General features: G+C 47.7%; 3 protein-coding genes across 3 annotated transcripts; 2 read left to right on the top strand and 1 right to left on the bottom strand.

Annotated features, from left to right (window-relative positions):
* Positions 1-739: 739 nt before the first annotated feature.
* F5891DRAFT_912674 (uncharacterized protein) lies at positions 740-2,930 on the top strand (the record flags this gene model as incomplete). Its single annotated transcript, XM_041373650.1, is given in 5 exon segments — positions 740-841; positions 860-1,178; positions 1,824-1,958; positions 2,327-2,609; positions 2,771-2,930. Coding segments are annotated over 5 exon segments (999 nt in total), but the record flags the coding sequence as incomplete, so codon positions are not given.
* An 11,583-nt stretch (positions 2,931-14,513) lies between these two features.
* On the top strand, positions 14,514-15,667 carry F5891DRAFT_1192742 (uncharacterized protein; the record flags this gene model as incomplete). Its single annotated transcript, XM_041367645.1, has 5 exons — positions 14,514-14,738; positions 14,785-14,908; positions 14,966-15,254; positions 15,484-15,598; positions 15,653-15,667. 5 exons carry the CDS (start codon positions 14,514-14,516, stop codon positions 15,665-15,667), a joined length of 768 nt encoding a protein of 255 aa, XP_041222211.1.
* Positions 15,668-17,049: 1,382 nt separating this feature from the next.
* On the bottom strand, positions 17,050-18,111 carry F5891DRAFT_983249 (uncharacterized protein; the record flags this gene model as incomplete). Its single annotated transcript, XM_041377302.1, has 5 exons — positions 17,050-17,190; positions 17,244-17,429; positions 17,478-17,629; positions 17,890-17,949; positions 18,039-18,111. The coding sequence occupies 5 exons, from the start codon at positions 18,109-18,111 to the stop codon at positions 17,050-17,052; spliced, it is 612 nt and encodes a 203-aa protein (XP_041222210.1).
* Between the last annotated feature and the right edge of the window lie 155 nt (positions 18,112-18,266).

The raw sequence follows: 18,266 nt of genomic DNA, 5'->3' as shown, positions 1-18,266 counted from the left end.
CTCAGCCAGTCTGCTATTGCACAGAGAGGCCGTGCTAGAGGTCCAGCTCCCCCCCCCTATTGTTCAATGTGGACGTGCGATGCCACGACTCCCTCGTGGGGTGGTATCAACTGCTCATACCCATGTTGGCACTTCAACTCATGTCTCCTCATTCTGAATGAGTGGTTCATGTGGTGCTATTCTTCCTGGTAATGCACAGGTATCGCCTTTAGGATCAGCTATATCACACAGTGAAGAGTCCGATATTCAGAAAAATTTCACCTATACACCGTCACCCTTGTGAATTGTGATATATGTACATATATACCTGTAGCATCATACTAACTTCAAGTTTTTAAGCATGGATAGCTACAAATCTATGTAGATCAACACTGAATATCCCCAGCGAGAATCACCTACACCAACACTATCTTCTCATGACCCCATACCATTATCATCCCAACATCTTCAGCACTCAACCTCGTCGGAAGCCACACAATCTCTACCATCTAAATATCTTCGGGTTTCCCCTGAAGCCCACACTGTGACACTCTTAGTGACACATACCACACCTGTTCTACTTGCCAGCAGTCACCAGATCTCTCTTGCACAATCTCGTCCTACCCTTGTCCCTTGCCAAACTCAGTTACCTGCCGCGAAGCCCCCACGGCAGAAGGCCAGCAGTATGCATATGATGGTTCAATGTGAAGAAGATGAAGTGATCCGTAATACCCTACAGTCTGAGTCCCAGCCTCCCCAAGAAGACTCTCTTGAGTTATATGATGACCCTGACACAGGTGATGAGGTCCACTGTGACCCACTTCTCCATACAGAACGACACGATGAAGATTTGGATGCAGAGGTCATCCCCAATGTATAGGTTGCCCCCTCCAACAGTCAGCATGCACCTGTGGATCAGGTGCAGATCACGCCAAGAAGCGAGTTCAAAGTGCCACTCAATCCACATCAGGTATATCAAGATGCTCATCCAGACTGGTTCGGATGTATCATTATCATCATGGTGGCTATTCTACATGTGAAGCATCATGTTTCTTTTTGTGCTTGTGCTCTGATTCTTCATTGTGTTACCACCATTCTCTTCTCTCTAGGCATTCTTCATCCCACACAGCCTCTTCCTACAACTCTCAACACTGTTATTCACCGCCTTGATCTCCATGACTGTTATGATGATGAGTTGTGTGCGGACTGGGATGATCTAACAGTGATGATCACGACAGTGATACCTCATGCTGAGAGTCCAAGGTTGGCTCTTACAGACAAGCAAGAGTTGCATATGCTAGCGGAGGTGAGCGATGGTAGCAGTTACAGGCAGAAGGGGTCTCAAGTCCTTCTGAAGGTACAGATCGAATGTCGAGCAAGTAGCTTTAGCAAGACAAGGAGTTCAAGGTAAAACCCAGTAAGATTGAAGTGAGGAACATCTACTTTAATCGTTGACCTTATATAAGGCTACTCTATCATATCTAAGCTCAGCTTGAAGCTGGGTTCTAATCTGCTTATCTATCGAGTCAGAGATACCATGCATGAGGCAGGCTTCTATCTATGATAAGGACCGCGAGGCGTCCTTCTATCAGTGCATGAGGCAACCATGAGGCTTGCCTTCTATCTTGATATCATAAATAGGTCTTCTAGACCTATGTCATCATATGCGGTCCAGACCACTTATCTAAGCCAGCATCTTCCAGGCTTCTATCTATCATCATCTGTCATCAAGGCCTAAAGGCCCGGGTATCGTGTCATTGCCGTGCAAGGTGGCAGAGGGCATATCGGTAGCTGGAGGCTCACGCCATGTTACTGTGACAATAACTGTTTTACTATTTATCCAGTCTGCAGTCATTGTCACTGTATTTTCCCTACAGATATACCCACTAACACACTGTGTTCCAACTGTGATAGCTGGCTATTCAAACCAGTCTCCAATAGGCTCTTCCGGATGGTAACAGGCTGCAAAGCTCAGCATAGTGATGTCTCAGCTCCAAGCTGCATTTTTCAGAAAATAAGCATAACATGCTGAATAAAATTCCTAAATTCATGAAAATATTTATGGACATAGATTGAGCCAAAAGCCGGGAGGCATCTAAGGGGAATTTGTACTGTGATGCATCATTGTCTTGCTATAAAGCAGCTCAGCAAATGGCTTAAATTTTGAGCCATTTTCTGAGCTGCTTCATAGCAAGACAATGATGCATCACAGTACAAATTCCCCTTAGATGCCTCCCGGCTTTTGGCTCAATCTATGTCCATAAATATTTTCATGAATTTAGGAATTTTATTCAGCATGTTATGCTTATTTTCTGAAAAATGCAGCTTGGAGCTGAGACATCACTAGCTCAGTGCCCTCCTCCAGTGTGTGCAGCACCTATCCAGGTACCATCTTCCTTACTTGTGAATTTTCTTGCACATGGAGGTAATGAGGTGGCATGTGAATCCTGGCAATCATGCACGGTCAAACCAGGGGAGCTTCATGATATCTCAGATGGTGAGGTATGGTGCACCATCCAGGGCCCAGATCAAGCACCCTTCTTTTCTGGGATGGAAACCTCACAGGAGCTTCGCATTGGTGTCACCATAAGCCTTGACTGGTATGTAATTACCCACACAATATTCTTGATGTGACAACTGATTAAATTTTATTCCAAGATTTGGATGTAAGACCAGCATCTATGGGCCAAGCCATTCCTCTGGTGTCTTATCATTATGTGTTTCAAACCTTCCTAGGGCACTAAGGTGAGTTGCCACTAACTTGTTTCATATCTTATATTCATGTCTTTAGATATCATGCCAAGAACCTTTTGGTATCGTTCATGACACTTGGACCTACCGAACCAACCGGCACTCAGCTCCAAAACTATCTGCGACTTGTTGTCGACAATTTGCTCCAGCTCTACAAGGAAGGTGTCATCTATCATACCCCAGGGCACCCAGAAGGTTAGTCCTAACAGTGTTTGACCATTTGGCACACTAACATATATTTTCTAGGTCGAAGAGTTCGTGTTGTACTCCTAGGTGTTGTATGCGACCATCCAGCCATGTGTAAGATGTGTGGCTTTGCCGATCACAGTCACAAGAATTCTCCGTGCCCTAAGTGCAAAATAACCCAGGATGAACTTTTCTCTGATGAGTCTCTACATAATGGTATGTGCCTTCGATTTCACTGGTAGCTTACAGTTTTGAACTAACCATAAAATAGAATTTGATTCATGCAACGGTGAAGAACATTGACGTCGATGTTTCCAAGAGAAAGCCCTCAAAACACAAGATGAACATAACACCTTCTTTGACAAACATGGTGTCCGTTGGACCAAACTTGCACAGCTCCCATATTTTGATCTTGTGCGACAGACAATCATTGATCCAATGCACAATTTATTACTTGGTGTGTCATCATATTTACTTTAACAATGAATGAGCTAATATGGACCTTGCAGGAATTATTAAGACTCAGTGGTACACGCAATCGATCTTGACTCTAGCCCTTTGCACCTCTACTTAGACAAAAACTCGCGAGCTTGATTTAATGCACATCTTTCTCAGTACATTCAAAGCCCCACTCTGGGCTGGAAAGCTGCTGCTTCATGTTGGAGAGCCTGCAGGTGGGTCCTTGACGGCTGATGAATACAAGTTTGCTGCGACGACAGCCTGGCCCATCACTGTAAGTTGTTTTATTCTATATTTCATTCATTGTATTCATCCCACAATCCAGATACCTATTATTTGGGACATGTTCATGGAAGAAGCAGAGTTGGATCAAAAAACTTCAATTAAATCATTTGCTAAACGTCAGAATCAGTTTATCAAGGACTACGAGGCTTGGAAGGTGCACTGAGAAGCACCACAAGGGTCTGCTGGTGCAAAACAAGGCCACGGTGTAGAAACAACAATACAGAGAGGAACAAATGATGCTCCAAACTGTATCTAAAAAAATGTTGTAGGTCGTGCGTTGCCTAGTCTGCGTTACTTGAGGAGACAAGCGCGTTCGACCCTAAAGGGAAGCGAGTGCAGTGAAGATCTAGAGGTACGCGCTGAAGCAAGGCGCGAGAAAGCGCAGGTGCGCGCAAGGCACGAAGGCGCGGGAATGCGCGCGCGTATTAGCGCGAAGCGCGGGAAAGCGCGTGTGCGCGTGTGGAAAATGATAGAGAGACTAAGCTTAAGTGATAATATGATGTAAGACAAGTGAAGAGAGGTGCAAAGTGCAGACAAAATGGATTTCTACTATGTTCTTCCAGGTAGATAGTGGGTGGAAAGTATAGTAAAGTGGAAAGTTCAGTAAGGTAAAAGTAGGTTCGAAAGTTAGTTGAAAAGTAAGTAATAGTATGTACTGCTGGTGCTTATATAGCGCGCCTAAGCGCGGTGTAGAGACTCATGCCTCTCATGGCGTGATATGGCAGTTTCCACTAAGGGAGTATACAGCACCAACTCGCAGCACCACTCTGTGTACTGTCCACAGCAATTCCTATATGAGGCGCAGCTTTCCCACGCAACGCGCGCCATGCGCGCACCATTCCCGTGCTTCGTGATGTATACGCGCGCGCGCGTTCCCGCGCTTGCGCGCCCTATAGCACCAGCCATTCAGATGCATCCATCCACTGTCCACCAAGCTCCCTAGTACGTATATTTCCATTTCCTTTATTAGCATAGTTCCACCTTTATTTTTATCATAGTTTCTCACTCATATATATTTTTACATACCTACTCGGTAGCGCTTCGGCTCCGCATGACCGCGCTTAGGCGCGCTATATAAGCGCCAGCAGTACATACTACACTTTACCTTACTTTACCTCCCATTTACTTATTACTACTTACTTACTACTTAGCAGAACATAGTAGAACTCTATCTGTTTACACCTCGCATCTCTCTTCTCTTATCTAGTATCATATCATCACTTAAGTCTAACCTCTCTGTTGTTTCTGCATATGCACGCGCACTTTCTCGCGCTTCGCGCTAATACGCGCGTGTGTTCCCGCGCCTTGCGCGCACCTGCGCTTTCTCGCGCTTCGCTGAAGCGCGTACCTCTAGATCTTCGCAGCACTCGCTTCCCCTAGGGTCGAACGCACTTGTCTCCTCAAGTAACGCAGACTAGGCAACGCGCGACCTCACAACTTTTTATAGATACTGTCAGAAGCATCATTTGTTCCACTCAGTATTGTTGTTTCTACAACTGGAGCCCACCGCGAGGGGAGCAGTCAGCAAGATCTAGTTCCGCGCATTTCGCGCATACAGGTCAATATCTTTGCATTTCAAAAGCTAATCATTTTCTAGTCACGCATTCTCGCGCCTTGCGCGCGCGCAATATTCCCACGCCTGTGCGCCTCGCGCGCGCACCTTTCTCGCACTTCACACTATTTAACACATAAAGGTCAATCTCTTTGCATATTCAAAAGCTAACCAGTTTCTAGTCACGCATTCTCGCGCCTTGCACGCGCGCTTTCCCACGCCTCTGCGCCTTACGCACGCACCTGTTATACGCCTCGCGCGCACCTGCGCCTTTTCACGCCTCAATGCCTTATAGATTGCCCATCCGTGGCACAGCAAACGCGCCCAAGTTCAATGGCACTACAGACAACCTCGCCGAGTTTATTGACACCTATGAGCAGCTAGCTGATGAAGCAGGACTCCAAGGACTCGACCGCATCAAAGGTATTATCCGCTACCTTGCGCGCGATGATCGAGAACTATGGGGAGGCATGCCAGAAGCGGCAGTAGATAATTACAGCGCCTTTTTAGATGAGGTGAAGGTAATGTATCCTGGATGGGATGGTAAAAGACGCTACGCTGTAGAGAATCATGCCTCTCATGGCGTGATATGGTAGTTTTCACCAAGGAGTATACAGCACGAACTCATAGCATTACTCTGTGCGCTACCCGCAGCTATCTCTATATGAGGCGCAGCTTTCCCACGCAACGCGCGCCATGCGCGCACCATTCCCACGCTTCACGATGTATACGCGCGCGCGCGTTCCCGCGCTTGCGCGCCCTATAGCGCCAGCCATCCAGATGCATCCATCCACTGTCCACCAAGCTCCCTAGTGCGTATATTCCATTTCCTTTATTAGCATAGTTCCACCTTTATTTTTATCATAGTTTCTCACTCATATATATTTTTACATACCTACTCGGTAGCGCTTCGGCTCCGCATGAGCGCGCTTAGGCGCGCTATATAAGCGCCAGCAGTACATACTATTATTTACCTTACTTTTCACCCAACTTTACCTAGTACTTACTACTTAGAAAGTCGCAGTAGCAATCTATTCATTAGCACAACACATCTCACATCCTTTATCTTGCTTATATCTTCACATAAGTTTAGTCTCTCTTATTTCCGCTTACACGCGCGCGCTTTCCCGCGCTTCGCGCTAATACGCGCGCGCGTTCCCGCGCCTTCGTACCTTGCGTGCACCTGCGCTTTCTCGCGCTTCGCTGAAGCGCGTACCTCTAGATCTCCGCTGCACCTGCTTCCCCTTTAGTAGTGATGCCGCAGTCCGGTTCTGAACTTCGGTTCGGACCTGAACCCTCCCGGACCGGACCGTGGGTTCGGTCCTGGGTTCGAAATAGTATAAGGACCGAACTGATTATTAAGTTCAGCGTTCGGCTGCTGCCTGAATACTGTGAACCCGTTCGAACCCGTTCGAACCCGTCTGAACGTGTTCTCATATTCTTTGCATGATCCACCAATATATCTGCTCTGATCTTCTGGCAACCGGCATGTCGATCGATCTCGGGACAATCAATAGCGGATCGGACTTCGCAGCCAAAACACCCAACACATTTCCATTGGCGAGATCTGACTTCCCTGGTAATCTACTCGATGTTCTGGTAAGCCTAATGTTAAACAAATGTTAATCTTTATTCAGACTTCAATGGTCTTTATTTTCAGAACATATTCTCAGGTTTCTCGTTCTGGTACTTCAAGCTTCAACACCAAGTAATTGCATGGCAACAGGATGTTCAAGGTGCGTCATTTTTTTGATCTCTTATCATAAAATTTGGAATAAATGAGCTACTTACTACAGGTTCAATCTTCACCCTCCTTGCTGCACAAATGTCGTGCGCACTTGGATCTGACGGCCAACTCAAGGATGCTAGTGCCATCGATTGGTACAATGATCCTGACGATGACACGCCCATGCTTCCTCCACCTCCACCTCCTGCATCCAATGGCAAGCTAACTGCCTTTGTGTCTCGCTCAGGCCGAGCTGTTAAACCGACAGAAAAAATCCGCGATGCTGGCAACACGACTCCAGCCAAACGAGTGGCTCCAGCGCCTCCCCAAGGACAGCCTGCACCCAAGCGAGTGCAACGTGGGTCCCGTCTGGTCCGTCACCATGATGACGATGACGACGAACCTCCTGCACTAGAGGATTGTTCAGATGATGAAGAAGAGGCCGAAGACAATGACGGGGAGGAAGCTTACGAGCGGACCAAGGTATTTGGAGACAAGGACCGTGAGGATCGCAAGCATAAGAAGAAAGAGGAGCGCAGTGGGGATTTGAAGGTAGTATTTACTCAGGAGAAGGGACGCATCAATCCGCACACCCAAGAACCCGAAGATGGCTGGTGGTGCGAGATATGCAGGTATGTTTTTACTTTTACTTTGAACGTCACACACATAACTAACTTTGTCAATTCAAGAGCCAATGATGTACCCACCAATCAGTGCTTTTTCAAAGGCAGTGTTTCGACTCACCGCACCCATATCGCTCGAAATGCGAAGTGTCACTTTCCAATATACTGCGACCGCTGCAAAGAACGAGGTATCAAGATGCATGATCGGGCGATACCTCCTAACTGCAAAGCAACCGACGACTTGCAGAAAACGTTAGATGCCTCCCTCACGCCTAAAATTCCTGAATTCACCAAGACCGGTCTAATGGATTACATTGTTGAGCTTATCGTGTCTGAGGACGAGGTGAGTGTTTTTTTTTGTAATCGTGACTTAGGATGTTCATGCCATAGATAGGCATTCCAACTCGTTGACAAGGGACCCTTTCGCCGGCTCCTTCAATACCTCCGGCCTTCCCTTTCAGACAGGGATATTCCTCACCACACCAAAACTCGAGATGAAATTCTTGAACGGGCGCAGCTTGCCGTTCAACGTGTCAAGGAGAAACTTAAGCAAGTTGATAGCAAGATTTCGATCACGTTCGACTCATGGACCTCTGAACCTGGGGTACCTTTTCTCTCCGTCACCGCGCATTATATTGACTCCCCAGCTGGGAAACCTCATGAGTGGGAGTTGAAGACAGAGCAGCTTGCATTCACCATCATCAACGGCAATCACAGTGGGAGCAACATTGGACGAATCCTGATTGAAACTATCAATAACTATGGCATCCGCACTAAGGTTGGATGGTTTACAGCTGACAATGCTACCAACAACGACACAGCAATTCAGACCGTCGCGCTTGCTATCGACCCTTCCGGCAAGAAATGGATTGCTGGGGAACACCGTGTGCGGTAAGTGAACTATTTAATATCGTGATTTATATATATTGATGTCTACTATTCAGCTGTATGGAGCACGCCTTGCACTTAGCTGCGAAACACTTTGTCGAGGAGGTCGCACCCACACCAGCAAGCGTGCTCCTCAAGAACATGGCCGATGAAGATGACGATGATGAAACGACTGATTTTGAGGTTGCCGACACCGCAGGAAAAGCCCTCGCACTTGTTACGCAGATTCGGAAATCTCCCCAAGCACGCACTTTTTTTCAACAGTGTTGTGTCGAGGTCAATGAGCCGAAGCTTGAGCTTTTGAAATGGATTCGCACGCGATGGGCCTCACTCTTTGGTATGTTGGAGCGCACCCTTAAGCTACGCAAAGTAAGTTGGTTTCTATCCCTATGCCCAATACTAACTCAATTTGATCTGCCGCAGGGGGTGAATAGATTCATACAACTGGCGGATGACAGTGACGAAGTCCCAAACTTGCAGGGCAAGTCATATGGAGCATTCAAGCTTTCAGCCGAAGAATGGAAGAAGTTGGAATTGATGCACGACGTGCTTCAGGTATGTGCGAGTGTCCAGTCGAGTCTCAAATGTTGTATTAACCTACTGTATAACCAGGAACCTGCCAATGCACAACAATCGTTTTCGGCGACTCGTGAACCTACTGTATGGCGCGCAATTCCAGTCCTCGAGTATCTCCAACAAACTTGGCAAAACATGGCTAGTTCTTCGAAGTTTGACGACTTTTCATCCGCAATCAACTCTGGCCTCGACAATATTCGCAAATGGTACCACAAGATTGACGAAACTGATGTTTATTTTGTTTGCCTCGGTATGTGTTTTATTTACTATGATGCCCTATCTAATGCACAATGTAGCGCTTGATCCTAACTATAAGGTGGCATATGCGAAGGGTAAATGGGAGCCTCACGACTTCGACGAGGGCATGAGAAGCTTGCGGAAGGTTTTTGACAAATATTATCATCACAACTCCTCGCCCACTGCTGCAGAGCCGTCTATTGCAGCTCCTGCCTCGCTTGCTCGCCATGGGTCATACGGCCATAGCTGGATGCGCGATGCTGTCAAAACTCGTGTCGCAAATGACACCGCAAATCGAAGACCTCGCCAGGAGCTTGACGACTACCTTGCTGCCCCATTAGAGGATGTTGAGAATATAGTGGCGTGGTGGGGTGTGAGTTTTTTCGCATCGCATTTCCTTGCAAGTTGACTCATTATGCCTTTAGCACCATTCCGTTCAATATCCCACCATCTCACGCATTGCAAAGGATTACCTCGCTATTCAAGGCTCTGCCGTTGCATCTGAACGAGCCTTTTCGAGTGGCGGCATCACTGGGACTGCGCGCCGTAATCGTTTGTTGCCAACAACATTCGAGGCCCTTCAGTTATTGAAGAGTGGGTACCGTCAAGGCCACATTTCTGCAACGGTTCAAGCTGAGTTTGCTGCTGCTCACGAACACTATGCCATGGACGAAATTTAGCTACTCATTTACGGTTCATGTATTTCTTGCAATTTTTGTCAAATTATATGTAGCGTTCGAGCGTTCGAACGCGTTCTGAACTTGAACCGAATGCTTGTGAACGCGTTCATAAGGGTCCGGTCCAGCGTTCGCCCTCCTTGCCTGAACGCGACCGATGGTCCAGTTCGGCGTTCGCATTTAGAGGCCTAAGAACCGAACCGAACCGGACTTCGGCACCACTACCCTTTAGGGTCGAATGCACTTGCCATCTCAAGTATCGCAGACTAGGCAACGCACGACCTACAACTTTTTAGATACAGTCAGGAGCATTTCTTTGTTCCTCTCAGTATTGTTGTTTCTACAACGCGCTCGCGGACTTGCGCGCCATCGCGCGCAAATATGCTAACAAACCAAAGCTCTCTTGCGCAGAACTAAGCAGTTACTTGCGCACATTCAGGAAGGTCATGCAGCCACTCATGGATGAAGACCGCATTGGAAAGGCTGAACGTGACTGCTTATTCATGGAAGGAATCCCTAGCGATGCTCAGGCGCAAATCCGCTTGCGCCTTATGATCAAGTTCCCTGACCACCATCCATATGACCCATACCCATTCATGGACGTCTTTGCAGCTGCGCAGTTCCTACTATCTGGGCGCGCTTTTCCCGCGCCAAGCGCACCAGTAAGCGCACCAGTTAGCGCACCCATGGTAGCGCCAAGCATGCCAGATACGACCATTAGCACTAATGCGACAGCTGGACTCTTCTATCACGCACCCTCGGAAGTTGCACTTAACAAAAGGCCACCAGTTCCAATTCTCGCGCCTCGCACGCGCGCCTTTCCCGCGCCTTCGCGCGATTCACGCGCACCTCAACCATTAACTGTACCAGCATGCAAAGCCATACCAGAACGCACCACTTTAGATCACAAACTCGAGCGCGCGCTTGCTAAGCGCAATCAGAAGCGCACCGCAGGCGCCTCTTCACCATCATCCTCAGCAGCACCATCTCCTTCACAATCCGCATCATCACCATCACCATCAATCGCGCCAGAAGTCAGGGATGACTCTAAACATCTATTGCACACTAACGCGCCAGTTGAAACACGCGCGCCTATCGCTATCACCTTGCCAGAAGTCAGGGATGACTCTAAATATCTATTGCACAGTAACGCGCCCATTGTGGACGTTATTACGCCATCACTTGAAACGCGCCCGCCTATCGCATCGCTTAAGGAAGAAACCTCGCCAATCGCACCATCGCCATCACTGCTATCGCCACTCGCATCATCAGAGGTCAGGGATGACCCTAAACATCTATTGCACCTTAGCGCGCCTATAGAGGAGCCTCCTGCCGCATCAGAGGCTCAAGTTGCACCTTGCATCAACCAGAGTTTGCCTCTGGTAACTCCAATTGTCACTAATGATTGCGCGCATGTCGCGCTTTTTGCTTCCAGTGACTATCACGCACCAGTAAAACATCCGTGCATCACGCTGCACAACCACCAAGCAGAGCATGTCTCAGGCGACCCTGGCGCAACTCAGGCGCACCATATTGCACCTGAGGACGCACAATGCGCGCGCCTAGAGGCATTGTATATTTACCCTCATCTCATTTCGCACTTTTTGTCTTTTTCATGTTTAAAGCTCTTAAGGAGCTATATGATGCTTCCATACACTTTAAATTCATCTTCGCACCACCCCTTGTTCACGCGCCATGATCACGCGCATCGCGCAATACGCGCGCGCGTTCCCGCGCCTCGCACCTTCATAATTTTAGCAGAGTTTCCTCACCATCGCATTTCTATCATTTCCCCCCTTTTAAATTGCATTTCCTACATTCAACACAAGGTATATTACAATCAGTCATCCAGGCGCGACTTAGGCGCACGCCTTACACATACATATGCGCCTAACCCCCCTATCATCATCTTTAACTTCGCAATTTCCACATTTATTCGCATTCTTCGCGCTCTTGCTTACCATGTCAATTTCGTTCCTGCGCGCCTTGATGCGCACTATTCTCCTTCACCTATGCGCCTACTGCGCCTTGATATATCACCCTTACAGCCCATTGGCGCAACATTTGCGCCTAATTCTTCGCTATACATGTCTCTCGCTAATGCATTTGCAGAGAAATGGCCGTTCCTCGCGTGTTCGGCCAATATAATTAAATTCGCGCGAAATCGCACCAAGGCGCGCACATCGCGCGCATCCTATCAGCTTGTAGGGCGCCCCTACACCCCTTGCAGCGCCCCCCATTGGCGTGCCTTCAACCTGCAGCGCGTTGTGCAGGAATTCATTCTGCCAGTTACAAGCCCCCCCCAAGCGCGCCAGCCTCGCTCATTCCAACCCTACCTTGAGTAAAGCATCAGCTTGCAAGAGATGCGAAGCGCGCTAGTCACGTGCACTCGCACGCACTCAAGGAGGAGGATCGTGCGCTTCAGTGGCGCACCAAAGAGAAAGATATACCATCGCTGTTCATAGGATATCATTCGTTTTACCCTGGGTTTCGTCCAGCGCTCTTTCATTCTCATTTTTTCTCATTATAACACCGTCCAAAAGACTAATAACACACTGATATATATGCATATAGGAAGCACCTAGAAGAACATAGAAGAAAAACAACAAAACAACCTTAGATTGTGCCCGCCTAGCTCAATAGTATATTTTCTCTTCGCACGCATGACGCAGCACCATGCCCTTTTTACCTTAGAATGCGCGCATAGGCGCGCAATATTCCCGCGCCCATGCACCTCATGCGCGCGCGTGCGCGCTTCCCGCGCCTCGCTCATAGGAAGGTGTAGATGTCGACAGCCGCACGAAGAAGACAAGTCGGATAGGACATCCGCAAAGTTTACCATTTTTTCCTTCGCATTTTCACATATAGTTTTACTCACACTGTTCAAACCTTACCACCTAATATTTAGCGCGCCTAGCAGGACTTGGTCTGGACATGGATTGGATCGCTCTTGGACCACGCCACTTCGTATCATATGCACAATACAAAACACGCGACACTCATGCGCTTTCTCGTGCCTTGTGCGCGCGCGCTTTCCCGCGCTTCACGCTGTACATGCGCGTCTCGCTCACGCTTCGCGCACCACATCCATATCACCCTTGCATCATCACCTCACACCCATGGAACACTATTCACACCAGAAGTCACCCTCACAATCCACCATGCTACGCTTCATTCCTGCGCCTTCAGTGCATATGCACGCGCACATTCTCGCGCCTCGCGCGCGCCATGCGCGCAACTTCCCACGCCTTCGCACCTTACGTGCACCTGCGCCTTCCCGCGCTTTGCACCTCGCGCAATAATTCCTGCACTCGCGCATTCATCGCCCAACAACCCAAGCATTGTACATGCATCGCATGCGCATACTATCACTCGACATCCTCACCACACGCGCGCTGAGTGGGGACACTCAGAATTTAAAGTCCCTGGGAGATGTAGAGACTCATGCCTCTCATGGCGTGATATGGCAGTTTCCACTAAGGGAGTATACAGCACCAACTCGCAGCACCACTCTGTGTACTGTCCACAGCAATTCCTATATGAGGCGCAGCTTTCCCACGCAACGCGCGCCATGCGCGCACCATTCCCGTGCTTCGTGATGTATACGCGCGCGCGCGTTCCCGCGCTTGCGCGCCCTATAGCACCAGCCATTCAGATGCATCCATCCACTGTCCACCAAGCTCCCTAGTACGTATATTTCCATTTCCTTTATTAGCATAGTTCCACCTTTATTTTTATCATAGTTTCTCACTCATATATATTTTTACATACCTACTCGGTAGCGCTTCGGCTCCGCATGACCGCGCTTAGGCGCGCTATATAAGCGCCAGCAGTACATACTACACTTTACCTTACTTTACCTCCCATTTACTTATTACTACTTACTTACTACTTAGCAGAACATAGTAGAACTCTATCTGTTTACACCTCGCATCTCTCTTCTCTTATCTAGTATCATATCATCACTTAAGTCTAACCTCTCTGTTGTTTCTGCATATGCACGCGCACTTTCTCGCGCTTCGCGCTAATACGCGCGTGTGTTCCCGCGCCTTGCGCGCACCTGCGCTTTCTCGCGCTTCGCTGAAGCGCGTACCTCTAGATCTTCGCAGCATTCGCTTCCCCTAGGGTCGAACGCACTTGTCTCCTCAAGTAACGCAGACTAGGCAACGCGCGACCTCACAACTTTTTATAGATACTGTCAGGAGCATCATTTGTTCCACTCAGTATTGTTGTTTCTACAGCGGTCATGCGGAGCCGAAGCGCTACCGAGTAGGTATGTAAAGATATATATAAGTAAGGGTCCATTATAAAAATAGAGGTGGAATGATATGCTAATAAAAGAAATGGAAATATACGCACTAGAGGGCTTGGTGGACAGTGGATGGATGCTTCTGGATGGCTGGTGCTATAGGGCACTCAAGCGCGGGAACGCGCGCGCATACATCGTGAAGCGTGGGAATGGCGCGCGTTGCACGGGAAAGCTGCGCCTCATAGTGGAATATCTGTGGATAGCACACAGAGTGATGCTGCAAGTTTGTGCTATGTACTCCTAGTGTAACGCGCCATATCACACCATGAGAGGCATGAGTCTCTACAACGCCCTGAAACTGAACTTTCATTGGGCAGTTCATCTTAGGCAACAGATCCTTGACTATGGACCAGTCTACAACTTTTGGGCCTTTCTCTCTGAGCGTCTCAACAAAGTCCTCAAGAGTTCAAACTTGAACAACTGGACTGGGGGGCAGATTGAGATTTCAATGATGAGGGAGTTTGCACATGGTGCTCAGATAGATTCTCTGGTGATTTCTTTGCCTGCTATCATGTTTCACTCACTAGGATTTTCAGGCTCATGATGCAATAGCAAATGCTGAAAGTCCAATTGTCAAGATGCTTCTAGAATGCATGCTCAGCGATGACCACAAGGTCTCTGGAACAATCCAGGATGCTGCCGCTGGGACAGGCTTTGACAGTACATTTCATATCATCCATTTTCTTACAAACTTGCTGATTTTTGACTTCTCATTAGAATTGAGTCCATATTTGCATGACCAACCTGGTCCATTGATACCAAACCCACAACAACTCAGTGATGCAGCTCGTGTTGCATTATATACTCACTATAACTCACAACAACCCCACAGTGTTCATTATGCACTCGAAGCAAATCCCCGTCCAGGTTCATCTCAACTCAATGACTTTGCATTGTACTATCAGTTCACACTTCTAGATGAACGTCGGATCTCACTGTTGGCAAGAAGCACTGGAGAGTCTGCTGGATCATCTCTTGTCAAGGTCGCATACATGGATAAGTCATGGTACGGTGAAGTAATCAACATCTTCAGTCACATACAGTCAGGGATAGCAAACAGAACTCGGCTTCTCACTGAACTCAGGTGGATGATAGAGTTACCGCTGGTGCCCGTTGAAGATGCTCCATGGAGCAAGTTGTATGTGTCTCATTTGTGGTTCTATCCCTCCTACTCATTTTGTCAAGTCCCAAGCTCAATGTTATGTGTTTTAAACTAAACAAATACTGGAGCCCAGCGAAGATGGAGCTCCCCCTACTGTTCTTCCATTTGATCAAATTACAAGCCAGATCGCTCGTGGAATCATCAAGACCAGTAATCCAGAGTTGTGGATAACAACAACACTTGACCGGGTACGTGCAAAATGTTCTCTATCATACAATGATTGACAACTCTTCTCTACTTAGCATCCTACTGTTTAGCTCTAGCATCATACTACGACCAACACCAGCAGAATTTCATAAGCTGGTCTGTCCTCAAGAAAACATCATCCATGCAATCATCCTTCCATCTCTCTAGCAGTGTCCTGCTCAATTTCATTGCCTGGAGTGTCTTGATTGTCCTGGTGCTCCCTTTTTTTCGAACCGAAACCTTCTGGATCCTCCCATGTGCCCCATTCCCCGAGTAAGTCTTGATACTCTAGTGTATCTTTGTTGGCCTTGAGCCATTCTATGTTGATGCCGAAGGTATAGGAAGTAAAATCAGGGATACGCTGTAGAGACTCGTGCCTCTCATTGCTTGATATGGCAGTTTTCACTAGGGAGTACATTGCACAAACTTGCAGCATCATTCTATGTGCTATCCGCAGCTATCCCTATATGAGGTGCAGCTTTCCTGCACAATGCACGCCATGCACGCACACTTCCCATGCTTCACGATGTATATGCGCGCGCATTCCCATGCTTGAGCACCAGCCATCCAGAAGCATCCATCCACTGTCCACCAAGCTCTCTAGTGCGTGTATTTCCGTTTCCCTTATTTGCATATCATTCCACCTTTATTTTTATCATGGACCCTTACTTATATATATCTTTACATACTAGACCTTACTCGGTAGCACTTTGGTAGCGCTTCGGCTCCGCATGACAGCGCTTAGGTACCATATATAAGCGCCAGCAGTACATACCATGAGACATTACCTTACCACTTAGACCACTTGACTTCCCACTGAACTTCCACCCACTATCTACCTAGCAGAACATAGTAGAAATCTATTTGTTTACATCTTGCACTCTCACATCTCTTATCTTGCATCATATCATCACTTAAGCTTAGTCTCTCTCATTTCTGCATACCTGCGCGCACTTTCCCACGCTTCGCACATCACGCGCGCGCATTCCCATGCCTTTGTGCCTTGCGTGCACCTGCGTTTTCTCGCGCTTCGCTTTAGCGCACACTTCTAGATCCTTGCTGCACTCACTTCCCCTTTAGGGTCAAATGCACTTGTCTTCTCAAGTATAGCAGACTAGGCAACGCGCAACCTTACAACATTTACAGATACAGTCAGGAGCCTCGTTCGCGCCTCACAGTATTGTTGTTTCTACAATGCTGTGATTGATGATCTGTACCAGTGACTCAGATCATGTAGAAGCACTTCTTTTGCTTGGAGGTCAGTGACGCTCGCCAAAGATCATGCAGGGTATGAAAGATCTGACCGAGCTAATGATTTCTGTAAGCTTCTACTCATATTTGAGGACTGCATAACACTTACTTCATCAGATCTCCAAGGACTTCTTGTAACCTCCAGGAATGACAAGTTTTCGACTTGTGAGTTGGCAGGCATTCCCATTTTCTCCACCATCCTTCACTTCCAATCATCCTCCAACTCATCATCGTCTGGTCCAGATGCTTCATCCGACATATGATCTGCATGCACAAGGTCCACTGGATCAACACTGAATTTCTCGATGTAAGCCTGACATGCTGTCATAAGCCAATCTGCTTTCTAATTCGTCATAGTAAGTGTTCATATTGATGAAAAGTAGCTTTAACACTTACTTCTTTGCAATGTTGAGCACATCTATTGTTTCGCTTGTTCACACCTTTGGCAGCTTTCTTCTCAGCGTCATTCTGGGCCCACCAGTCTTCTTTGAATCCATGGTACATCTCCTTCACAAATATGAAAAGTGATTGCTTATTCCATTTTACCTTGCAATTCACAAGGCAGTCACTGTTGGCCATGTTCTGCAAAAGGTGAAGTGGCAATTACATATCATGTTGCATATGACTTACCTGAAGGTCTTGCCAGACCAAACTTGCGACCTTGGCAAAGATCATGCAGTTGTGGTCGTCGTTTACCGTTTTGGTGAACTCCGGCATGAGGTAATGTTCACCTGTCATTTCATTGATGCACGCTTCATCTGCTGATGCTGGCCAGCTTTTCCCTTCAGAAACATTGCAAATGTGACAGAATTTCATGGTGATCAAATGCTAGGTAATATTGTTGAGTTTGCGCTATATTTGATGCTACTCAAAGCACTTGCCTTTAGCTTGCTTCATGCCTCTTTGCCGATTGCAGATAGTTTACTCTGACTTTGAATCACATCCTCTGCATCATCATCATATTCGCCAACATGCAGTTCAACATGACTTGTTCTGTCAGGTTCTGCCACAGCCCTTGCTCTTCGTCTCCTGGCTGACTTACCCCCCCTTGGCACAGTTGAACAACCATGTGCAGAGGTATGATTATTTCTCATTTCATGCTCTGTGCCATCATTAGTGGAAGCTGGTGTTGTATGATGTGTGAGAGTCGAAGAGGCATGTCCCGAGCACCATTGATCCCTGGATGCTGACCTTTCTCAACTTGTAGATGGGGATGAGTCGTTGTGACGACAACTGGGAGACCTATGCCTTCGGCTCCATCCATGATGATTACAAGGCGAGCGGGAATGTGATGAAGACATACTCCAGTACCTGTGAGAAGCTCTGGTACCGCCCCGGTCACTTCTACGAGATTCCCATGGTCTGGTACTCGTGGTAGCACTTGCTACAGGACTTAACATGCCTTATGGTGAGTTCTGG

Source organism: Suillus fuscotomentosus, assembly GCF_016647785.1.
Source record: "Suillus fuscotomentosus strain FC203 chromosome Unknown F5891scaffold_53, whole genome shotgun sequence".
In the NCBI taxonomy this organism is placed as follows: Eukaryota; Fungi; Basidiomycota; class Agaricomycetes; order Boletales; family Suillaceae; genus Suillus; species Suillus fuscotomentosus.
This window is presented reverse-complemented; position numbering and strand designations above follow the sequence as displayed.